Source organism: Drosophila hydei, unplaced genomic scaffold, assembly GCF_003285905.1.
Source record: "Drosophila hydei strain 15085-1641.00,03,60 unplaced genomic scaffold, DhydRS2 tig00000001-arrow-pilon, whole genome shotgun sequence".
In the NCBI taxonomy this organism is placed as follows: domain Eukaryota; kingdom Metazoa; phylum Arthropoda; class Insecta; order Diptera; family Drosophilidae; genus Drosophila; species Drosophila hydei.
In genome coordinates, this window is record NW_022045643.1 from 9913878 (window position 1) to 9935995 (window position 22118).

General features: G+C 44.8%; 8 protein-coding genes across 11 annotated transcripts; 4 read left to right on the top strand and 4 right to left on the bottom strand.

Annotated features, from left to right (window-relative positions):
- Positions 1-634: 634 nt before the first annotated feature.
- Positions 635-3220, bottom strand: LOC111597294. 3 transcript variants are annotated; one of them, XM_023311911.2, is made up of 6 exons: positions 3083-3209; positions 2992-3027; positions 2241-2933; positions 2065-2190; positions 1594-1833; positions 635-1535 (listed from the first exon to the last, which is right to left on the bottom strand). In XM_023311911.2, the coding sequence occupies exons 1-6, from the start codon at positions 3103-3105 to the stop codon at positions 860-862; spliced, it is 1794 nt and encodes a 597-aa protein (XP_023167679.2). In that variant the 5' UTR covers positions 3106-3209; the 3' UTR covers positions 635-859. The 3 variants fall into 3 exon arrangements, with proteins under 3 accessions (XP_023167679.2, XP_023167680.2, XP_023167681.2); XM_023311912.2 differs by lacking the exon at positions 2992-3027 and having other exon boundaries at positions 3083-3205; XM_023311913.2 differs by lacking the exon at positions 635-1535 and having other exon boundaries at positions 1750-1849; positions 3083-3220.
- A 332-nt stretch (positions 3221-3552) lies between these two features.
- On the top strand, positions 3553-5764 carry LOC111597296. Its single transcript, XM_023311914.2, has 2 exons — positions 3553-4558; positions 4610-5764. Exons 1-2 carry the CDS (start codon positions 3684-3686, stop codon positions 5502-5504), a joined length of 1770 nt encoding a protein of 589 aa, XP_023167682.2. The 5' UTR covers positions 3553-3683; the 3' UTR covers positions 5505-5764.
- A 66-nt stretch (positions 5765-5830) lies between these two features.
- On the top strand, positions 5831-9169 carry LOC111600800. Its single transcript, XM_030225386.1, has 5 exons — positions 5831-6090; positions 6145-7271; positions 7339-8901; positions 8940-8992; positions 9051-9169. Exons 1-5 carry the CDS (start codon positions 5956-5958, stop codon positions 9086-9088), a joined length of 2916 nt encoding a protein of 971 aa, XP_030081246.1. The 5' UTR covers positions 5831-5955; the 3' UTR covers positions 9089-9169.
- Positions 9170-11109: 1940 nt separating this feature from the next.
- Positions 11110-13046, bottom strand: LOC111599415. The gene is made up of 2 exons (XM_023315064.2): positions 12039-13046; positions 11110-11972 (listed from the first exon to the last, which is right to left on the bottom strand). Exons 1-2 carry the CDS (start codon positions 12969-12971, stop codon positions 11145-11147), a joined length of 1761 nt encoding a protein of 586 aa, XP_023170832.2. The 5' UTR covers positions 12972-13046; the 3' UTR covers positions 11110-11144.
- A 105-nt stretch (positions 13047-13151) lies between these two features.
- Positions 13152-15293, top strand: LOC111599412 (myb-like protein AA). Its single transcript, XM_023315060.2, has 2 exons — positions 13152-13527; positions 13589-15293. The coding sequence occupies exons 1-2, from the start codon at positions 13256-13258 to the stop codon at positions 14829-14831; spliced, it is 1515 nt and encodes a 504-aa protein (XP_023170828.2). The 5' UTR covers positions 13152-13255; the 3' UTR covers positions 14832-15293.
- Positions 15294-15399: 106 nt separating this feature from the next.
- LOC111599410 (protein lava lamp) lies at positions 15400-18036 on the bottom strand. Its single transcript, XM_023315059.2, has 4 exons — positions 17830-18036; positions 17664-17777; positions 17047-17592; positions 15400-16989 (listed from the first exon to the last, which is right to left on the bottom strand). Exons 1-4 carry the CDS (start codon positions 17934-17936, stop codon positions 15402-15404), a joined length of 2355 nt encoding a protein of 784 aa, XP_023170827.2. The 5' UTR covers positions 17937-18036; the 3' UTR covers positions 15400-15401.
- Positions 18037-19557: 1521 nt separating this feature from the next.
- On the top strand, positions 19558-20320 carry LOC111599413 (uncharacterized protein C16orf52 homolog A). Its single transcript, XM_023315061.2, has 2 exons — positions 19558-19768; positions 19835-20320. Exons 1-2 carry the CDS (start codon positions 19666-19668, stop codon positions 20233-20235), a joined length of 504 nt encoding a protein of 167 aa, XP_023170829.1. The 5' UTR covers positions 19558-19665; the 3' UTR covers positions 20236-20320.
- A 310-nt stretch (positions 20321-20630) lies between these two features.
- Positions 20631-21612, bottom strand: LOC115483200. Of its 2 annotated transcripts, none has more exons than XR_003944283.1 (2): positions 20814-21612; positions 20631-20730 (listed from the first exon to the last, which is right to left on the bottom strand). XR_003944283.1 is itself a non-coding variant. In XM_030224428.1 (2 exons), exon 1 carries the CDS (start codon positions 21490-21492, stop codon positions 20935-20937), a length of 558 nt encoding a protein of 185 aa, XP_030080288.1. In that variant the 5' UTR covers positions 21493-21612; the 3' UTR covers positions 20631-20870; positions 20921-20934. The 2 variants fall into 2 exon arrangements, 1 of the variants encoding a protein (XP_030080288.1); XM_030224428.1 differs by having other exon boundaries at positions 20631-20870; positions 20921-21612.
- Positions 21613-22118: the final 506 nt, after the last annotated feature.

Consider the following 22118-nt stretch of genomic DNA (forward strand, 5'->3'; position numbering starts at 1 on the left):
TATAAATGCGCCTGCGCTCGACGCCCATTTAGTCTTTAAGTTTATCAATAATATATAACACACACATTACATATAGAAATACGTTTCGATTTATATATATATGTATATGTATATGTATATGTATACACACAAACACACATACACAACAAACGGATAATCAATCAATGTTTATGGGCAAAATGCAAGCCAAACTCAGTTTAATCTATGTTCTTAAGCTTCATAGGTGCAGGCAACTTTTAATAGGTTTGTTCGCATAGTTCTTATGTCTTCTATATAGCATAAATATATATATTTTCTCATAACAATTTTCATCTGAATATTCCTTTATAAAATACGCGTATTTATGGCTGCACTACACAAACAATTAATAATGTGCTATGTTCATAGTTTTTAGTTAGGTTCTCTCTAAAAAAAAACAATACAGAACAATTAATTTTATGTAAAAAATACTTTAAACAAACCTAAGTTTTTCTACAAAGCCCACAAATTAAATAAGATCTATGTATATGATATACAAACAAACACATACGAAAGTGTATAAAATAAATGCAAATTAAAACTAATAAAAACCAAATTGAAATGTAATTATTCGATATGCAATCTGATGTAGATTTTCAATTAATAACAGCTTGGATTTTGGTTTTCTGTTTCTTATACATAATTTAATTTTCACACTATACAAATTTTGTAAACGCGAGTTATTGCTCTACCGGTAGATTTTACATGATCTAAGATATCGAAACTACCGACGGGTTTATAGCTCAGATAACAGATTTGACGGAATCTGGTGTATATATATTTTAGCCTATTGCACTTTCAAATTTGAGTGTGCTCATCTTTAAAAGCTCTAAAGTGGCGCTCAGTCAATGTCCGTCGTCTTTGGTGATGTCGTCATCATCATCATCGACGGCATCCGCGATCTGAAACCTTTAAAATATCCTCGCTTTTGCTGCTGCTGCTCTTGCATTTGCTCTTGGGGCTGATCTTGCTGCTGTGCATCTAGTGATCTGAACGACTTTGAATAGGTCGCATAGGATTTGCTTGAAGTTGGTGGCCTCGACGACGCTACTGACATGAGATCATGGTTAAATCCTGTGTCCATGTGCTGGCTGTATCCCATCCAATGCTGGACCTCCTCGTTACTATTCGATGGAAATGGCATCTCACCACCGCCTATATTGCGATCGTCTTTTTTCGACGAACGTGGCTGGCTCGTTGAAGCTCTCGTTGAAGCTCTCGCAACAGCTGAGCTCCTCGGGGATTTCAATGTCTCCCGCTTCGAGCTTTCTTTTTTTGATTGCGGCGGTTTGGCTGCGGCTGGTAAGGCGCAGGAATTTTGATTAGCTCCAGCGCAACTATTACAGCCACTGGAACAGCAGTAATGATTGTACCAACAATAGCGACCCGTAAATGGATTATAGTAGCACGTGCGTCGGGGCCAATAGCAGCAGCCAGCAGTGCAACAAGAGCCACAGGCATTTTTGCACTCACCTCCAACATTGTCTGCCTCAGATGAGCCATCCTTGGCTTGGCAGCTGTCAACGGAATGCGATGTTTAGCGTGGGATGCAAGTGCTTTCGACTTGTAACTTACTTTCTAACGGCTTCCGTATTGCAGCCGCAGGTGCGTGTTCTCGGTGGGCATTCTTCTTGGAATTCATCTTCGGGCTTAGAATTGCTTTTGTCAGAGCTGCCCTCTTCTTCGTTGTTGTTCCACTCATTATTACTTTTGCCGCTTTGCCTGGTTTTTTTCTTGCTCGACGTGGCCATCGTAATCGGCAGCAAAATATAGCAGCTCTCCGGTGGTTGTGGCACTCGCAGCGATTCACAAATGCTGCCAAATAGTATGTCTACCTGAGCATTATTACCTCGTAGAGGGGCTATTTGGCTTTGTGTGCGGAAGCATGAGTTTATGGCTGTTGGGTTGAACTTGTGTGTTGTGTTGTGTTGAACTTGTGTGTTGTGTTGTGTTGTGTTGTGCGGCTGTGCGTTGTTCCGAGTGTGTGTGCGTGTGCGTGTGTGTTGAAAATGTTGTTGTATAGATATGAGTTGACGTATAACTCACCGATTCAAGAAATCAGGGCTCGCATTACAGCAATTGACAAGTTTAAGCTCATTACTGCCATGTTGTCCAGTCATATTATTTCTGCACAAGTACGGCGAGTGAGTATTTTCTTCGTAGTCATTGTGTCTATGAAAGGAGGCATTAGCACTTCAAGTCAACGCACTGGCATTACTTACGTTCTAAGGGGCGGCAGTTTCTGTTTGGCTGGGAAAGTGTACCTCTCGGTTGCCTTGGGGGCTGCTGATAAGGATCTCTTGCCTGTTTGACAGATGGCTTTGTTCACGCATTTATCGCGGCAGCAACTGTTGCTCCGCCTGACTCCCTTATTGGCTTTATCTATGCAGTTATTGCTCGGGCATATCGGTTTGCTGGTTGGCGGCAAGAGTTCATTTGACTCAGTTGGCTCTTCTTGCCAGAAAATAGTGCTGGGTGTATCTTGGATTTGGATATTCTTGACAAGGTTTACAGAACAACGACCAAATGGAGTACAGGGTGGTTGACACCTTAATTCCATGCCTGTACAGGGATCAAAAGGTGTGCACCTCTTACTGGGCAAGCCAGCCGGACGAAGTCTCTGCAATGAAGTTTGGTTTACAGCAGGATTCATTGGATTCATTAAAACACAAGGGGTTTGCCACATGGAATCATAGGAAGGCAGGACACATGGTTGGCAACAATTACAAACGGCTTCACACGCAACTTCAGGCTCCTCGTAAGTACCAACGCCTATGTCCTTTGTCTTAATCTTTGTTTTGTTTGTTTTTGGCATGTTTGGTTTTGACCTCGATTTCACACGATCGCACAGAAAGCTCGGCACAACAATTTTCGAGAATTTAGTCTCATGACATCGCGGATCTTTACACCCACAGCTAAAACAAGAAAATTGAAGAATCTCATGAGCACAATTTGCACTATATTTCGACTTACCAACAATCGCCATAATTATAACATTTACAAAAATAACTTTGAAAGGAAAGTTAGATGTATAAAAATAGAAGGCATTAGATAAAGGACTCACTTCTTCGTATTACAGGCACACATTTTAAAAGCACTTAGTCCTCCTAAAAGTTCATCGTAAAAAACATTTACTCATAATTTTCTCTTAGACAAAATAAAATAATAATATTTGATGTTTAGGGCAAGTGTAGTTCCACAATTATACAAATGATTTATGAGCTTCAAAGGCCTCTTTAATTAAGTATTTTAATCACAGTGCTTAGCCCATGAAATTCATAGATGTATTAAATTTAAGGCTGGCTACAGCTGGTAAATGCTTGTCCATAATTTCAAAAATAATTAATTTGATATATTTATGTTTCTTGAATCAGAAAATATATTTTCCCACAGCACTGGAATATCTCATTTGTGATTTAATAAATGTATAAATATTTTATGTTTTAAATACATCTGCAGTTAATCTAAGACTGCTCCCAGTTGTAGACATCTTCTTCACAGCTCTTTTCTGTGGCAGTATTCTGCATAAATGTGTCTGCTTCAGTTGTTGACAGTTCAAAATACGTTTTCGACACATCAGAGTTGTTTATTCAAATTGTGTAAACATGGTAACAAATAAATTGGGTCGGAAGTGTTGTTGAATTCGGTTGCATGCGGTCAACAAAATGCGCAAAAATGCAAGCACAAGCCGAGCAAGAAGTGGCAGCCCAATGTGGTGCAACACAGCGGAGCATTGCGCACAGAAGAGCTGCTTTGTCAATCCAACATCATACAACGTTAGCCATTATCCATTGAGAAGCATTGGCGGTCAGTCCAACCGATTTGCAGCCTCGCAATCCACTGCGCCGAGGCTGGCTAGTAATTCACCTCAGCGGCGTCGCCTACTTAACTCCAAGAAAAATGTGTTTTTAGCGTCCACGGCTAGACCCCAAGCGAAGCAAACGAAGCCAACGAACCGCCCTCAAGCGTCTTATGTGGTGGATATGCAATTACCAATTCATAGCTTCGAGGCTTCACGCCTAAACCAGAGTCCTAGACTGAGTGCTTCTATGGGGGGCAACAAGCAGGAGAAAAAGCTGACTACGACGTTGGCAAGCAGTGGCTCCAAGGATATGTTGCACTCAAGTGCGTTGCCAGTGATTATGTTGAACGCCCATACAGGGAGAAGAAGGCCTGTGAAGACAGCTCCGATTGTCCAAAAGAAGTACTCCTCGAAATCGATTACCAGCAAACAGGAGGCGACTGTAGAAGAGCAGCGGAACAGAGCTGTCAATAGGCCGACGGAGCCAGAAGAGGCCGAGGACGATTCTGAAGCTGAAGCCGCTGCTGTTGACGAGATCGAATCCCAGTCGCAAACTGCAATCGAAGAGGCAGCTCACTATGAAGCGCTAAAGACTAATGATTTGAATAACACCTTAAAACAGGATCGTCGAGAGTTCCGGAGCTCATATCCGACGGCACACGTGAATGTGCACGAAGAAATCGAAACTGAGGTGGGCTTGGTCGCCTCTTGTGAGGTGACCGAATCGCAATATATCAGGTAAGTGTAAGCAATTCGTATCTAGATATATGCTCACCTGTGTGCTCATAGCTTTGGCTGCGACGAACTGAACGCTGAGGACTTAGATCTGAGACAAGGCAGTTTCTGGAAGCCGCCATCAGCCTATTGTATGTCGTCTTTCATGTCGCCCGGCCAGCTGGGAAAAACATCCTGCATGAACGAAGCACAGCCAGCGGGTGGATGTGGATGTGGATGTGGATGTCGGCAGGGCCAGTTCCAGTCGCCCAGCAGCTCGAAAAGTAATTATTCATGCAACAATTGTGGCCGCAACCGGGCGACGCGCATGCAACAGCCAGAGCAGCAGATTCAGCCAAATGCAATGTATGGCAATTGCTGTCGTCAAGCGCCTTCCATGCCCATGCCCATGCCTTACCAAGTGCCGCTGCAGGGTAGCCTAAATGGTCTAACGGAAACGCTAGCCCAGCAGCTGCAGAGGCAAATGAAACAGGCCCAGGCTCACATCGATCATATTCAGATGCAGTTGAACCGCGCCTGCGCCGCAAAGGGAATGCCGGAAAGCAAATGTGCGAACAGCAGCGGTTGCAGTCTGCAGACGAGGGACCCCGAAGCAAGTGCCTCCCTGCCAGCAGACATCAACGAGACAACGCCAATAGAAACTGCAAGTGGCTCAGCCGAAGCCGAAGCTTCGCCAGTCTTAGCCCTTGGCTTCTTTGCCATGAACGATGAGCACACGCAACAGACGCCGTACTTCAGTGCCGTTGCCTTAGCGCAACAACAGCAACGATTGTATATGCCGCAACAGAATCCAATGCCATTTGCACAGCAGCAACAATTTCTGCAGCAGCAGCAGCAGCAGCCGCCGCAGCCGCAGCTTCAGGGCAACCAACACAGACAGCCCTGTTGCCAGCAGCGTTATGCCAAGATGCGTTTCATGATGCCACGCTGCTGGCAGGGCGGCTCTTAGGACTCGAAAGGGAGTTGGTAAGGTAACGTGCCATGTACAGTGAGGAAGGCGTGCCACAGCGACCTTGTGTATAGAGTACGGTACGTTACGAACTCGATTTATTTCAGTTGGAGACCTTCGTCTAGAGTTGGGCTATGTTCGAGTTGGTCAATGCTTCCGTCTCTGATCAAACAATTGAATTTTATGATATTTGTATTGCAAAATTAGTCCAGTAAGTAGTAATAAAAGTAGATCACGTCCTGGTCTCTCAGCAACAGTCACTTTCACATCCTAAAGTTCTTTTTGTATATCCTGAATTGGAAATGCTGTCAATTGCTTCAAATAACTCACAGTCTTCGGTACAAAATTGTATGATTTCCTTTCGATTTGTGGACTTTTTGCTAATGGGATTAGGATTCACGACATATTCCGTTTAAATTACAGATTTTTTATTGAGAACCTAATTTAAAAAATGTATAATTTGAATGCAGTAAGTTGCTCTCCACGTAAACTGTGTGGCTGCACCTGCTGTTGCATCCATCAGCAAAATTCTAGTGCATATCGAATGGCGAACCATATGGATAGCGCCTATAAAGGGCGGCATAAGGTTAGTAACTGCAATCTCAAATAATAATATATATAATAATAACGACGCCTCCAGGCACAAGGCGCGGGACAGATGCACTTTCAAAGGAACTGCATGACGAAAGCCGAGGCACCTCTTAAAGCTCCCAACAAACAGTTAATGAGGGCCGCTGTGAGAACGTTAGAAGAACTTAGTAATGGCTCAGTGGAGACTGCTTCAAGAATGGAGTCTAATTCGTCGGCTCTAGCAGTTCCCAGTGAATCTACAAAACAATCATCTTCGAGAAAGGGCTCTCAGCTGGCGCCTCTAAAAGATTCCAATGGAGAATCGGAGAAGACAGCTTCGAGAATGGGGTCCAGGTCGTCACATCTGACAGCGCCCAAGGAACAGTTAGTGGAGGCCACTGCGCGCATGGGCTCTAAGTCGTCGGCGCCAGGGGAACTCACTAAAGGTTCAGCAGGTGGCACTTCGAGAATCGGCTCATACTCGGATAAAGTAGAGGAGACGAGCAGTAAGTCGTCGCAGCCAATAGAAGCTACTAAAGGAGCAGTGGGAACATCTTCGAGAATGCGCTCTCAGTCATCACCGCTAACAGAGCCCAATGGAGATTTAGTTGAGTTGGTTTCGAGAAAGGGGTTCAAGTCGATACATCTTGCACAGCCCAAGGAAAGGTCAGAGGGCAGGGAGTTGCTACCCCCAGCAGTTCAAAGTAGAGAGCCCGTAGAGGTCTTGTCACAGCCAAGAAAATCCATGAGAGGCGCTACCAACTTGGGTTTGAGTAACTCTCCGAAAATTGGCTCTAAGTTAGCGTCGCCTTTTGGTTCAAAAATTGATGCAAAGTCGTTAAACAAGAGTCGCTTTGATAAGCAGATGCATGGGCTAGCAACTACTACCCAGGAAAGGAGACCCTCCACACTGCCACTGAAAACAACAGCCAAGAATCAGTCTGCAGCATTGGACATGAACTCAAAATTATTCGAGGAACTAAAGCTCCTTTTGAATGAGAGATGCTTTTATGGGCTTCGCTACAACAATAATTTGTTGAAACAGCCACAAAAGTCGAATGAAGCAAAGCAAAGTCAAACCAAGGCGAAGAGTGAGAAGCTGGAGAAGCTTAGGCCTAGGACAAAGCTCAAGAAACTGAAGAAGAAACCTCCTACGTCTGTGCCCCAAGCAAAGCCAGAGCCCATCAATGAGTTGTGGTAAGCATCGACAGTGGATTTCATTTGTTGGGTTGGGTTAACATTTCTGATCTCTGTTCCGAAATAGCTTCGAGGGCAATGTGCCCTTGAGGATTAGCATACCCATTTCGAAGTGTATTGAAAATTTTTGTAACATGAACGCGAAGTTTTACGCAACAAATGATAGGAAGACATATTCTGATCCTTCCACGGTCAAGGCAGTGGAGTCGGCTTGCAAATTCTGCATCACATTGTATCCGATGGGCTGCCAGCCAGTCATGATGCCACCTGCTGTTGCAGCTCTTGCAGCTGCTCCTGAGACTTGTGCTGCAACTGCTCTGGCTGCTGCAAGTCCAACTAATCTGGCAAAGTCTAGGCAAGCACAGGCGACTGTGGCAAAGAAAAGCTTAAGGAAAAAATTACTGAAGCCGAAGAAACTGCCAGCTGCTGAATTTTGCTGCTATTGTCAACATGCTCTACCAACTAAGCAAACAGTGAATGATGAACAGGAATCCAGGATGCTCAACTTAAAAGAAACTCCATCGAACTCTGTTGCATCAATGGAATCCAGGACAAGGAGACGCGAAGCAAACCAAGGCGGTAACTCGAAATATAGCAAAACTAATAAAAACGTTCAATGCTGGGACAGAACTTCTGCAGCTCTGACTTCGAAGTGTAACTGCAGCGAGTCCTCATCGAACGATCAGCAGTCGAAGGCAATATTACCTTCACGCATGGAAGAAGTAGCTCAGCCGATTACATTATCTGAGACGACCATTAAGTCTGATCAAATAATAGAAGATCCGGCTGCATTGCCTTCGTCAAGCAGGAAGCGTTCCTTTGGGAGTCGATTGAATAATCTACCTTCGTCTAGCAGAGCTCCGAGTCAGACGAGCAATACCCATTCAGAATATAAAACTGAGTACAAGAATGCTGCGTCACCACGAAGCTCACAAGCAACTTCAATAAAATCTGAGGCGCTTAAAGAGCTGTTGACCTCCATTGAAGAACCAATAATAAACAGCATTGTCGATCGAATAGAGAATCCCCATCGTGTCTCCACAGTAGATCAAGTGCCAACTGCCGTGGGTGAGAAGCCACCTGAAGAGTCTGAGCGATTTTTCAGTCAACTGGTCCGCAACTGCAACGCGCATTGTGAAAAAACATTCTTGGCTACTCAGGAGATTTTGAGGCGTCTTACAGACGTGGACAAAACACGTGAGCCTGATGCATATAATTCAAGCCACAGAACTTCTGTCAAGGCAATGGACGAGCATGCAGAGAGGTCAAATGTGGAGAAGCCAGTTAATGGATACCTGAATCAAACGCCAAAGCGATGCTCATCGAACTTCCTGAAATATAATGAAATTGATTCGCATTCGTTGAGCAGCGATAAATTAAAAAGCCGTGCAAGGCAAAAGTCGCTCAATCTGAAGCTATGTCGCTTGAAAGAGGACCACAATGAATGCCTGCCCACTTTGATAGAATACAGTGTGGAGGCAATTACACGTTGTCCCCCCAAGGCGACCGATAGCAAAGTCCCATTGGATTCGAATGTGAACCTGATGTCTGGCCATGAGCATCTAAATGATTCAAATGTAGATGATATACTAGAAGATATGGAAAAATGTTGCCATCAGCTGCGCCCACAGTAAATCGAAAATTCCGGTACTACTTTTACCTTTCCAGCTGTGCAATAAATCAGACGAAAATATGGGCACCGTTTGCCAACCAGATGACTGGTGAGTAAGAACTCATTTGCTCTTCCTGCTCACAAACTCAGCCATGCCCCAAACATAGGCAAGAGCTGGATGAAACTCAGTTGCCAAAGATCTTAAATGCCGTCACTCAGCCGCCGTCCGAAACTTTTGACAGTTCAGAGCATCAGACGGAGGCTGATAGATCAAGCAGTTGTTCAGGGGAGTGTCGATCTTACAGTGTCGACCTTACATCAGACCTTGGGAAAAGGGAAACTGTGAACGCAGAAAGCCAGCCAAGTAGGGAACATGATTCAACAGCAGGAAATCAGGTTTCCAATACGACCTTAGATGCAAAGGACATTACAAAACAGAGCGAATCACAAAATAATTATCCGAAGTCAATATGTTGTAATTCTCGAATTAAGGAGGAATTTCTAGAATTCCTCAGGACTAAGCATTTGTACAGTTCTCAGACTGAGTTTTTAAATTTAAGTCAAAGTCAAAGTAAAACAAAAATATCTCCAAATGAAAATTGCAGTTCAACTCGATCTGAATATCTAGAAGACGACAATCTGCAACAGAGCTCAAAACAAGAAATGAAAACACTGATCGATCCTTATGCGTGCCAACAGCCGGAAGAATGTGATAGGCGCAGGCAAACGCTTCTGAAGGCTAGCGGTCATGATCCCAGAAAGACATCTGACACTAAGGTCAACAGGAGAAGTCCAAGTAACGCATTGCAAAGCGATGTCATTGTACTTATGAAAAAGCGCAGGATACGTAGTACAAGCAGAGATGTTAAGAACATTGATGAGCTAAAGTTAAGCAATAACTATAAAGCCTATGAGCGCCGGCGAATGCTGGACAGTGTTAATCAACAGCGAGAGCACCAGCCAGAGCAACATTTACTTCAGCAGCCACAGCAACATTTGGTTCAGCAGCCACAGCAACATTTGATTCAACAGTCACAGCAACATTTGCATCAGCAGCCACAGCAACATTTGATTCAACAGTCACAGCAACATTTACTTCAGCAGCCACAGCAACATTTGGTTCAGCAGCCACAGCAACATTTGATTCAGCAGCCACAGCAACATTTGGTTCAGCAGCCACAGCAACATTTGATTCAACAGTCACAGCAACATTTACTTCAGCAGCCACAGCAACATTTGCATCAGCAGCCACAGCAGCCGGAAGAATGTGATAGGCGCAGGCAAACGCTTCTGAAGGCTAGCGGTCATGATCCCAGAAAGACATCTGACACTAAGGTCAACAGGAGAAGTCCAAGTAACGCATTGCAAAGCGATGTCATTGTACTTATGAAAAAGCGTAGTATACGTAGTACAAGCAGAGATGTTAAGAACATTGACGAGCTAAAGTTAAGCAATAACTATAAAGCCTATGAGCGCCGGCGAATGCTGGACAGTGTTAATCAACAGCGAGAGCAGCAGCCAGAGCAACATTTACTTCAGCAGCCACAGCAACATTTGATTCAACAGTCACAGCAACATTTGCTTCAGCAGCCAGAGCAACATTTACTTCTACAGCCACAGCAACATTTGCATCTACAGCCACAGCAACATTTGCATCAGCAGCCACAGCAACATTTGCTTCAGCAGCCACAGCAACATTTGCTTCAGAGCTCACAGCAACATTTGCTTCAGCAGCCAGAGCAACATTTGCATCAGCAGCCAGAGCAACATTTGCATCAGCAGCCAGAGCAATATTTGCTTCAGCAGCCAGAGCAATATTTACTTCTGCAGCCACAGCAGCATTTGCATCAGCAGCCACAGCAGCATTTGCATCAGCAGCCACAGCAACATTTACTTCTGCCGCCAAAGCAACTTTTGCATCAGCAGCCACATCAACATTTGCATCAGCAGCCACAGCAATACTTGGTTCAGCAGCCACAGCAATACTTGATTCAGCGGCCACAACAACATCACCCGTCACAGCAAGATCCGCATCCACAGCAACATTTGCTTCGGCAACAACAATGTTGTTCTTACTGTGCGGCTCTGGTTAAGCGTAATAAACAATATTCCGATTATGTGCCTCCGCCAAAAGATCTTTCAAGAAATATTACAGAATCCTTCTATCAGCGTACTTTGAACAAGTACGGCGTGCTGCGCATGCCCAGACCATTATAACAATAAATATTCGGATCTAGCTCAGTTTTATTATGAATTAATTTTTAGTTCATGGCCGATCTGCGCAAGGTGTAGCGACTGATGCGTTTTGTCAAGAGTCGTGCCGGCATTGAAGTCGTGGTGGGTTTCAGTATCAAGCAGGTACGTCCAAAGCGTGCCATAAACACCTTTCCAGGCGGACAGCTACTGCCCGCCTTGTTGCGCTCCTTGAGCTGTTGCACGCCGAACTTCTTCACACTCCTGCGTTTCACGCTGTACGGGTTAATATCCCTGACTGTCATCTGGGATGCGTTGCCTTGCAGCTCCGTTCCCGCTTTCTCCTGTGTATCTTCCGCTTGTATTCCCACCTCTATATCCCCCTGCACGACCCGCTGTAAGTCCTTCCTCTGCCTGTTATTTGCTGAATGCTCCACTTCCTCGCGTGGTTTCTTAGAACGTAATTGACACTTAGATGACTGTTGCTCCGCCGTGCTTGACGGCGTAACATCTGAGCAGCTTCTGTCGCAAAGGCAGACGTATGGCTGATGTAACTCCTGCTGCTGCTGCTGCTGCTGCTGGCAATCGTTGCAAAGAGCTGTGCAAGAATGCGGCTGCACCTGGCAGTGTAAGCAGTGCGGCATGTTGCAAGTGGTCATGCTGGCCGGTGGCGTTCCATAACACTGCCATGGGGCTGTGCAACCTGCTGCTGGCTGCACTCTGTGCTGCAGTGCAAATGCATCGGGCGCTGGCAACATATGGAGACTGCAATGGCTAGGTATAAACGGGGCATGGCTGAAGCCAAGCATGGTTTGCGCCATTGTCGGTTTCAGCAAGCAGCAACTGCTGCAGCATCTGCCATAGGCTGCTGCTGTGCCAGGATGCTGTTGTTGTGCATAGGCGTATAATTGCTGCTGCTGCTGCAGCTGATGCTGATGCTGATGCAGCTGCTGGCAACAGTGGCAGCACTTGCAGCAACTGTTGCAGCTGCCAGCGGGCAGCATATGTGGGCAATTTGCATATATATGAGAGAGACTTGTTGCTGGCAGGAATTGGTGCTGTTGCTGTTGCTGTTGCTGTTGCTCTTGCAGAGATTGCGGCTGTGTGGAGGCATCTTCTGTGGCGGCCGGCAAGAAGCTGATGGTCACGTGAGGCGTAGTCCCCGTCTGTGAGCGTCCAGTTGGTGGTGCAACACTCGCTTGCTTCAACTTGTTGGCCAGTTGCACGGCACACAGCTCGCTCAGCCGCTGCAGCGGCTCATTCGTGTTAGTTCTATGGCCAGCGCTTCCGCAATGCGCGCACTGCGGCAGCTTGCAGCTGACGTCTGTCGCCTGGCAGCCTCGGCTCCTGCCCTTGCTGAGCGCGCTGGATCGCATCGCGCACTGGAGCAGGAACTCGTCTGTTTGGGAGCCCATGTGAGCGCCCACATCGGCTGACGTGGTCTGCTGCTCGGCGTGCGTCTGGCGGCTGGGTCCCTGCATGGTTTGCTCCACCCGTTTGCGCACCAGCGCATCTTCTAGCACCACAAAGCTTGGCTTGCCGCGCAGCTTCTTATTGTAGATTTTGACGAAGCGATCGTGCATCGTCTCCAGCGACTGTGCATTGATGCTCATCACATCGTTCGTCCCCCCCATGTTATCCAGCTCGCCATCCGAGCTGCCGGCTTGCTCCTCGACCACGGCTATGCGTATGCGCTGCTTGCCCCTCCTTGACGACTTGCGAGAGACGGTGTGCATCTTCTTCGGGCCCAGCACCTGCTCACATTGGCCACTGGGACTAACCTCGACTTTACCATTATCGTCCACCGTGATTAAGAAGCTGCGTCTGCCAATATTCTGTTGGTACTGACTGGCATCGCCCTCCTTCGACACACACTTCGCCTCGACGATGGACATTCTTATGTTTTTGGCTTTATTTTTTTGGGATCCGAAAAAATTTTCTATTTGTATATATTTTGTGTGTTATTAAAAGCTCACATCTGAATTTCGTTTTGAGCTCGGGCTGTATAAAACTGGCGACCACTTGACCTTTAGCTTTTCAGTTTTACAACATAATAGGCTGACCTCGGGCTGTATTTTGTATTCTCGAGCGCATTTCTAGACGTACAATGAGCAAAATTGGGTAGGTATTTGTATAGAGGTGATCTGTCACAGCTGCCTCGCAGTTCAGGTGAGCGAAAATGTTTTGTACTCAAAGCTGCGAGCATCACATCAATGCGACATCCTCTGGTCGAGTTCTGGGTTCGAATGGCATGCAGCAGCAGCAGCAGCAGCAGCAGCAGCAGCAGCAGCAGCAGCAGCAGCAGCAGCTGCCACAGCAGAATGAACAAGAACAGCAATTCCAGCCACAAAGCTTCAACATGGACTTTACTCTGCTACCATCGCCCGGGTTCGGGCCAGTATCATCACAGCTAGGCGTATGCATTGTGACCGAGACTCCAGAGGGCCTAAGGTACAGCTGCAGCAGCAACCATAACTTCTACAACACTGAACAATTTCTTCTTCTTTCAAAGCTTTGAATGCGATGTGCCGCTTCCCGCTTCTTACAACTTTGACACAAGCAACAAATCCATGACAATTATACCCTTGCCTGGCAGCCAAATATGCGCCCAGCCTTCATATCAGCCAGAGGTACAGCTGTATACGGAGTTGAGGCCAGCGCCAGAAGACAGTCAATACGTGCAGCCTGGAAATGCTGGCCAAAGGGAGTCTGCACAGGCTACTACAGTGCACAACATTCAATCAGTTCTGCAAGTGCAGCCGCGCCAATTCCAGCTGCAGTTGCCTATTTTCTTTGGCAGCAGTCAACCAGGCCGTTCCTCATGCACACAACAGCTGAGTTCGCTGTGCCAAACCATAGAGCATACTTCCTTTCCTTGGCAACAGCAGCCGCAGCCGCAGCCGCAGCCGCCACAGGCACAGCAGACCGCACCTTGTGCATATCCGCTCCAGCAGGAGCTATCGAGGCAACAAGTGCAGGTGCAGCTGATACCAGCTCAGCTGTGTGAGCAGACTTCGCCTTTGAGAAGCTTTGATCTGCCCTGTCGAATTGTGGAAGCGCACGCGGCAAATCCAGCCCAGAGTCAGCTGCAGCCAATGTTTATACTACAAATCCTGCCACCTGAAAATAACGCACTGCATCAGCTGCCTTTGGCTGCGCCCAGTGTACCCTCGTTTGCTAAGAGCCCAGCGCAAACACCGCGAAAGTCTGCGACTTGGGCGCCAATGAATATTGCCCCACCCTGCACGTCGTCAGCATCGAATACTCCACAATCGACGTGTAAGCAAGCGCCCTCCAGCGCCACGGCTGTGAACAGCTGTCAGAGATCTCGCAAGCCCGGCTATAGACCTCGACTTGGCAAAGCTGTGGGCACAAAAACCATCGATCATGGAAGTGAGAATGGAAATGGCTGTCAAATGGGCACGGAGCATAGAAACAGGAATTCGCACAGCAATGGAATTGGAACTGCTAAGGCAAGTGGACAAGGCAGCAGAAATGCCAATAGACTGGATAATGATGAGGGTTATAAGACTGGCACGGGATGTGCGATGGCAAATAGAAACGCAACTGGAGCTGGCTGTGCACATGGTAATGGAAAAAGTTTTGGACGCGGCAATGCATTTGGCCAGGGCAGTCGAAGTGCGAGCTGTAATAGAAGTGAATTTACTAACAATGGCTGGCACCATCCGCACTGCTCTTATTGGCGCTATCCGCCTGCCGCACGCCAAGGCAGTGACTGGAGTCAGAGATTCTAGGGGCGTGATCTGAAAATCCCACACGAGAATGGAACTGTTTCTGTAGAGATATTTAAGACAAATTCCAAAGAAGTCCTTCACATGATTCAACCTGCAGTAACTCAGGTCAGCTAATTCTAACTTCGTTGACGGACTTCCTAATCATTTCAGAGGAGTTCAGTGCTAAAGGGAACAGCGTCAAATCCGCTGCTTTCGCTATTTATCAAGATAGTCTTGTCTCTATCAGACTGAAGTCGCAGGCAATCGAGCATTCCTTCACGGTCGAACAACAATTTAATTTATTAAAAAATCAATTTTGTGCACTTCGACCCGCCCACAGTTGTTGCAGCAGGCGCTTCAAGCTCTTCAACTGATTTGTCACTGCTCCATGGGTTGAGTACAGCCAAAGGGAAAGACACCGATTAAATATCAAATTATGATTATTTGTAACTAAATATAAGTAAATCAAAGACCATAGTTAATGAAAAGTTGAACATATATTAAACAATACTCGTAATAGGAACACTTATCGCACTTAGGTATACAAAGGATCACAAATGAACTGAATAATTAGTTATCAATAGTCCAGGCTTAGGAATTGTGTGACTCCATGTCGTTCAGATAGTTGGAGACGTAGTTGCTAATTATGGAGGTTATCGCAGTTTGCTCGATCGCCTGGTTCAGCTGGCCTCGGCCATCGGGGGTCGAGGTTTCAGGCAGCGTAAAATGATGGGCAGTTGGCATTATGTTGCCTGTGGCTGTTGCAGGGGCAAAGCTTGAATAGTTTGTTCTGCAAGGATGCACAAGGGCATGCGAGGTGGATCGATGCAGATGCGGATTGAGGGCTCTGTAGTCGATCGTGTGCTGACGGCGCAGGTTGCTATCGCTGTGGGACGGGCATTCAGTTGAGCTAGCTGCCACCGGCGGCGGCACGAAGGCAACTGCTGGCGGTATCAGTCTGCGCTGTGCCTCCAGCTGTGAACTAGGCGATATGCGCATGTCCAAGCACTGCGAAAATGCATCCTGAAAGCACTGCAAGCGCGGCTGATAAGCGGGTGGCGGAAAACGTCGAAGGAAATGCGGATGTGAGAGATGCTGCTGCTGCTGCTGCTGCTGCTGCTGTTGCTGTTGCTGCTGCTGGTATTGGTATTGCTGTCGCTGCCATTGCCATGTGCGCGTACGCTCGTGCAGCTGACGGTGCTTGTCAGCGATGCGCTGCTCCAGGCTGCTGAGCTCAACTTCCAGCTGCCTCTTCAGCTGGCTTTTGTGTGCCTGCAGATTCTCCTCCTGCTTTTTGCTCTCAATCATTTTGTGCATGAAGTTTCTATGATAGTCCGCATGTTGGCGTTCGCAAATCAAGCGATCCGCATAGATCTCCTTGAGTGTCTTGTTGATATTCTTGAGCTGCTCGTCCTCTTGACACTTCAGTTTCTGATACTGCGCATTGAGCTGATGCAACTCCTTCTGACCCGCGTCCAAGTGTTGCTCTTGAAAGTAAGTTTGATGTTGCTGCTGTCGCAACACTTGCGCCTGCCACTCCTGTGACAGCTGTTGCTGCACGGCTGGCCGCGAGTACGCGTACTTCTCGAAGTGATCTTTGTTCCACTGCTGCATATATTCGGCTGTAGCCATCGAGTCCACAAAATGTTGCAGATTTTCATTGTTGCTGGTTGATTGCAGCGAATCGCCGGGATAAAAGCGCGGCAAGATGATGCGCTGCATCAAATGATGTGCCTCGATTGGCGGATAACCTCCCGATGTTGTCGCTCGCTCACCGAGCATGTAGTGCGCATTGGCAATATGTGGCATACTCTCAGCTGGCAGCTGTTCATCCAGCTCCTGCGATGGTTGCTGCTGTTCTTCTGCTTCTTCTGCATGCTGTGGCTCCACTGGCTGCCCTCTGCTGTCTGGTGTTGCTTCCTCTACAGCTACATTTAGGAATTCCTCCGCCTGCTCATTGAGCTGTTCCGCCTGCTGCGCTGCATCAGCTGCTGTCACAGTCGTCACCTCGTTGAAGCCCACATAGATCTCAGCATTGGCCGACAAACTTATGTGCTCCAACTCATCCATAATACCCATTTTAATGTTCTGATCATTTCCGTTCGGATTATGCCAACGCAGGAGTGGCAATTGTGACAGCTCCTGCTTATCCGCCAGCAACTGATCTGCTCTGCTGGGCCTGCAAGTAGTGCAAATTAGGTAAACATACTTGTATCTAAGTATTTCCTCAACTTACTTTAGCTCTGAGCACGCAGCTCGCTTCAATTGGCGATTGGATACGAGCTCAATCAATTCCTCGGTGCCGTCCTCTTCGGAGTCGGGCAAGGCCGCATTGAGTATGTCTTCCAGTATGATGCAGCACTCGTCATCGCTGTGCAGTTGACGTTCCTCCGCATGCTCCGCATCGAGGTTGGGCATGCTAAGAGGCTGAGGCTGAGCATCATCCAGTTGACCACGTTCTGATTCCTGCTTTATGCACAGCTTTTCATTTATTTTCTTTTCATTTTCCTTTGACTTCGGCTCTTCGAGTAGTTGTTTTGGAATATCCTTCGCTGTCTTTGTTTTTTTCCTCTTCAATTGTTGGGCTACGTAACGCGCCCGACCTGATCCAACCGGAAACTTGAGCATTCTTATGCAGTAATCACTGTTTTTGCTAATTTGATCCAATGAGCTCAAAGCCGACTGATATTTGCGCAGATGGAGCTCACTACGAGCCAGCTCCTTGGGTATGAACAGGTTCTCATTGGAGTAGACGCTGGCGCGACGCTTCTTCGTTTCGGCTCTGTGTGAAGGTAAATGAGAAGGTTTTGTTAGAAAAGTGTTTGCCTAACAAATTCTAATTAGAGTATTCACATGGAAAGTGAGTGTCTTTCTTCCAGAACGAGCGGTCTCTCCTCACGCTCTTTCAGCCGATTAGCCTTCGCCTTGTCGCACTCCTGTCCGGAATTGTCATCTTCTTCGATTTGCCTAAGCCACGAGAGCTATAAGGATTTTACAGCACAGTTTATATACGACTTACTCAACGACAGTCAGCTCTTCGTTATTTGCCTCTGACTCTGATTCAGACTCCGATTTTGATTCGTCCGCCGCCATATCCGTTTGACGACTGCTCTCACTGGGCTCCATGCGTTTGTCTTTTATACCGTTCGCCAATGTTTACAACAATCTCACATTCAATAAGTGGCTAATTCAATTGAAGACTCTCCGATTTGGAAATCCGATTTTTGTTTACATTAGGCTTGGCAAGCTGAATACTTCAATTAAAATAATGCAAGCTAAACTTTTCATATTTATGCACATATTATTAATAATTTTTTTTATTTAAATTTGTTTTGATTTTTATTGTCTGCTTTGCTCCTTCTCACATTTCTAACGTGGCTCTGCAAACTAAGCGCCAAATAGCGTCATTTCGCCCACGTCAGCGTTTCCAGGAGCAGATCGAAATACGTTTCTAATTTGTTTAAATGCACAACAATCTTTTGAAGACAGCTAAGAAATAGTGTTTAAAATACTTTCTAAGCTATACAAATAAAATAAAAAATAAATAATTTAAATACGTTAAAAATATTCCATTACCGCAGGCAATTTCATTGCTATTATTATAAAATTATAAAATCATAAAATATTATATTATAATAATTATAAAAAATTTATGTAAACCTGCCTTAAACCAAAAAAGTTGAGCATAAATTAATAATTATTTTCTTGTATATGAAATTTATGTCAATTTGATATGTTAACCGAAATTTGAATTAATATATTTATTTTGGGCTCTTTTCCCAAAAAAGCGAACGATTAAGCATAATTTTGTTTATTTACAATCACGACTCGTTGCTCTCAGGCGCAGACAAACAATAAACATAACGTTCCCTTTTGACAGGAGGTCGCGTTTGATTTCGGTTTCGGCTCTGGCTCTCGACGGCGACGCTGGCGCGACGAAATTTGAGTTGACCGATGCCGACAGAAAGCAAGTGTCGTGTTGCACCGCCGAAAACTGAATGAATGCAACAGAAAAAAGCTAATAATTTTGTGCATTGTTATTTGTGTTTGGGCTACGGCTGCACCACCTGCTGACCGTACAATTATGGCGCATTATATGTCTAAAGCAGTGGACTAATCATGTACGCTGGAGTCATCCGTTAGATATGACAGCACAGATATTGCTGTTCAGCAATGAGTTCATAGAATAATACACAAATAACGCAGGATAAACGGTGCTTGCCCAACAGTAAGGACACGTCAGCGTAGTTCTTTTACGGCACAATCACCCGGCGTATTCGTATGAAACCATTTTTTTACGCGTAATTGTAATTGTAATTGTATTTCCTATGCTTTCACCACACCTGAGACACATTGCAACGTAGACTGGTCGGGCGTAAATTTTAAATGGTATTTGTTCATTATTCCATTAATAGCTCTATATTAAAATAGCTGAACGTGTCTCGGCCGTGGATTGTAGATAAGCGATCCTTGACTTTTATTGATTTACATGTCTCACTTGTATTTGGTAATAGATTAAATTCAGACCCAGTAGCACATTCGACCATAAATAGATGCCAACATTGAAGAAAATAAATCAAATCGCATATTTTCCGCTTGCTGCAAGTCTCAATAATGTGGGCAGTATAATAAATGCTTTTGCTTAACGGTCGAATATTTAAAACAGTATCACTTATAATCACTTATCACTTATAACTTATCGATTAGTCGATAACAAGCCAGTAGCAGAGTTGGCAGCACTGTTACCACCCGTATTCGCGTTTTTGCTTCCTCTGGTCACATTGTCACTTAACGAGTAGAAACAATTGGAAAACAACATTAAAATTGCTGAAAAAGTGGAAATTGTGCAATAAATATGGACAAATTAACAACAATTAGTGCCACGCTGTTCATGGCCGCCGATGTGTTTGCTATTGTCAGTCTGGCGCTGCCCGATTGGATAATTACAGAGGAAGCAGGTAACCGCTGCACAAAATACTAACAAAAGCTAAGGAATAACAATTTGTTGTTTATATATTCTGCAGGAGACATACGTCTGGGACTAATGTGGACGTGCATGACGCTGTATAACCGTCCGCAGGTTTGCTACACTCCAGATCTACAGCCGGAATGGCTAATCGCACTCGTTTGTATTTTCATCGGCTGCATTTGCATCACCACGACGATTATATTGCTGGCATCCAGCACCTGGGACCGCAACGTTATTCCATATGCTCGCTGGGTGGGCTTTGCTGCAATGGTTCTGTTCTGCATGGCAGCGGTTGTGTTTCCCTTGGGATTCCATATCGAAGAGATTGGCGGACAGGCGTATCAGTTGCCAAATACCTTTAAAATTGGCATATCATATATTATGTTTGTGCTAGCGCTGTGGATAACCGTCGTGTCCGAATTGTTTGCCGGCAAAGTGTGTTTGCCACATTTCTAGAGCCTACAGTTCAGTCCACTGAAAAGATTTATGTGTATATAGACGCCTAGTATTAAGTTTTTAAGTACAATTTGTTTACATTTTCTCTGTGATTTGTTACATATTTTGTTTTTATGTGCACTGTCCATATCAATTTATACATTTTTTATTTTGACCATTATTGAAATCTCCTTAGTCCCTAAGTGTTTGAGTTTGCCTTTGTTTTATACATTTACATATATATCTGTGTATATTAAAAAACACATTTTTGCTAGGCATTAACATTTATTCATATTTAAATAAACGGATAAAAAAAGTATAAACATTTCTACATTTTTTAAGTATATCGGCTATGTATTTACATTTACTCATATTAAAATAAGCTAATTTTCAATACTTTTCTACAACACAGCCAATTGTATATGTAAAAGGCTGCATAATTGATGAACTGTTGAATGGCAGGTGAATTGTCACCGCAATTGCGCCTTTGTTGTTTAAATATGTATAAAAGACCGTCTGGAATAAAAAAAAACAGTTACAGGTTCATATTCGGAAATACGGCACAACGACTAATGCTGAGCTAGACCACGTTTTCATACTTTAAAATTCTGTTGCTGGAAGACACTTCCAACGGGACTCCACCTGATGCGTAGCTCCTTAAGACGTCCAGATTAAAGACATAATTTGAAGAGCTTGGTGTACATACCAAGTGATAAAATTTCAGATGTGATAATCACGCTCATACACTAACAGCTTGTAATAGTTCTTGCTTAGAGTGTCCTCTTCCATCCAGCATATAATTGCGAATATAAATACAATTGTTTGCCAAACGAATTGGCACTTAAAGCTAATAAGCATATCCTCAGCATTCTCCAGACGCAGTCCTTGAGTGATCAAGTAAAGCTGATGATGTGAACGCAGAATTGAAACGAACCCAGCCACGTACAAAAGTAACCAAAGACTCTTCGACAACCAGAAGAGCTTAATCATCAATTTCCACAAGCGGTGATGGAACTGTTCAGATACAAATAGAAGGCACAGCGAGTGTAGAGTATCACAGCCCATGCAGGCCAATGCAGCTGCTATTGCTGGCAGCGTATATTGATATTCCCGGTCATGGATCTCCAGAACCTGGTGTGCCGCATACGGTATGCCCAAAAACGTCTTATACTGTGTGGTTAGTGTAAAGGGTCGCTTCGCCGTTATGTTGGCCAGATTGAGAAAGCAAAGATAGGCAATAAATAGCTTAAAAAGAAATTCGCAAACGAACACAGACATGATTGAACGTATCGAAGGAGTTAGGAGCACGATTTGACTTCACGTTAATTTTGTTTTGCAGTTATTAAATATATTTTCCAGTTACATTCACAATTATATGACCTTAAATGATAAGTTCTCTCTCAGTACTCAGTTTGAACTTGAATCCTTGACACGTTCTACAAAGCCAACTTAAATGTTTGTTCACACGAAATAAAATACGCTTTTGTCTTGTATTGTATATTTTATTTAATAAATAGTATTTAATAAAATTATTGAGTCACAATAATCGAATATTTTCTAAATAGCCAAACAACTTGAAGTACTTATTGTTATTAATTATGTATATATAAAAAGCACGACAATATCTATGTATGCGTAGTTATATATCTTTTCAAATTCAAGTGAATATATATTTAATACATTCGTAAATATTTCGATTATATTGTGGGTATTTGTAAATCTTGATAGCAAATAGAGAGAGATATGCACATATAAATTTCCCATGGGTAGAAACAATCAGCAGAATAGTTTTAATCGGAGGTATAGTCTATATTTGATGGGATATGTTAAGTTAGGGACTCTTTGTGTTGCTCAGTTTGGGTGTTATTGCTCAGAAAGAGTGGCACAATATCAAAAATTATTTG

What these genes read in the sequence shown, in the direction of transcription:
- LOC115483200 (XM_030224428.1), bottom strand. Translation starts at nt 21,492, where the DNA reads ATGTCTGTGTTCGTTTGCGAATTTCTTTTTAAGCTATTTATTGCCTAT.
- LOC111599415 (XM_023315064.2), bottom strand. Translation starts at nt 12,971, where the DNA reads ATGTCCATCGTCGAGGCGAAGTGTGTGTCGAAGGAGGGCGATGCCAGT. An exon ending in ACAGTTGCTGCAAGTGCTGC is followed by an intron (nt 11,973 to 12,038) that starts CACTGTTGCCAG and finishes TTATACGCCTAT; the next exon opens with GCACAACAACAGCATCCTGG.
- LOC111597296 (XM_023311914.2), top strand. Translation starts at nt 3,684, where the DNA reads ATGCGCAAAAATGCAAGCACAAGCCGAGCAAGAAGTGGCAGCCCAATG. An exon ending in ACCGAATCGCAATATATCAG is followed by an intron (nt 4,559 to 4,609) that starts GTAAGTGTAAGC and finishes GTGTGCTCATAG; the next exon opens with CTTTGGCTGCGACGAACTGA.
- LOC111600800 (XM_030225386.1), top strand. Translation starts at nt 5,956, where the DNA reads ATGTATAATTTGAATGCAGTAAGTTGCTCTCCACGTAAACTGTGTGGC. An exon ending in GAGCCCATCAATGAGTTGTG is followed by an intron (nt 7,272 to 7,338) that starts GTAAGCATCGAC and finishes GTTCCGAAATAG; the next exon opens with CTTCGAGGGCAATGTGCCCT. An exon ending in GTTTGCCAACCAGATGACTG is followed by an intron (nt 8,993 to 9,050) that starts GTGAGTAAGAAC and finishes CCCCAAACATAG; the next exon opens with GCAAGAGCTGGATGAAACTC.
- LOC111597294 (XM_023311911.2), bottom strand. Translation starts at nt 3,105, where the DNA reads ATGTGTGCCTGTAATACGAAGAA. An exon ending in TATAATTATGGCGATTGTTG is followed by an intron (nt 2,934 to 2,991) that starts GTAAGTCGAAAT and finishes TTCTTGTTTTAG; the next exon opens with CTGTGGGTGTAAAGATCCGC. An exon ending in AGCCCTGATTTCTTGAATCG is followed by an intron (nt 1,834 to 2,064) that starts GTGAGTTATACG and finishes ACTATTTGGCAG; the next exon opens with CATTTGTGAATCGCTGCGAG.
- LOC111599412 (XM_023315060.2), top strand. Translation starts at nt 13,256, where the DNA reads ATGTTTTGTACTCAAAGCTGCGAGCATCACATCAATGCGACATCCTCT. An exon ending in GAGACTCCAGAGGGCCTAAG is followed by an intron (nt 13,528 to 13,588) that starts GTACAGCTGCAG and finishes CTTCTTTCAAAG; the next exon opens with CTTTGAATGCGATGTGCCGC.
- LOC111599413 (XM_023315061.2), top strand. Translation starts at nt 19,666, where the DNA reads ATGGACAAATTAACAACAATTAGTGCCACGCTGTTCATGGCCGCCGAT. An exon ending in GATAATTACAGAGGAAGCAG is followed by an intron (nt 19,769 to 19,834) that starts GTAACCGCTGCA and finishes TATATTCTGCAG; the next exon opens with GAGACATACGTCTGGGACTA.
- LOC111599410 (XM_023315059.2), bottom strand. Translation starts at nt 17,936, where the DNA reads ATGGAGCCCAGTGAGAGCAGTCGTCAAACGGATATGGCGGCGGACGAA. An exon ending in GAAAGACACTCACTTTCCAT is followed by an intron (nt 17,593 to 17,663) that starts GTGAATACTCTA and finishes ACCTTCACACAG; the next exon opens with AGCCGAAACGAAGAAGCGTC. An exon ending in GCTGCGTGCTCAGAGCTAAA is followed by an intron (nt 16,990 to 17,046) that starts GTAAGTTGAGGA and finishes CACTACTTGCAG; the next exon opens with GCCCAGCAGAGCAGATCAGT.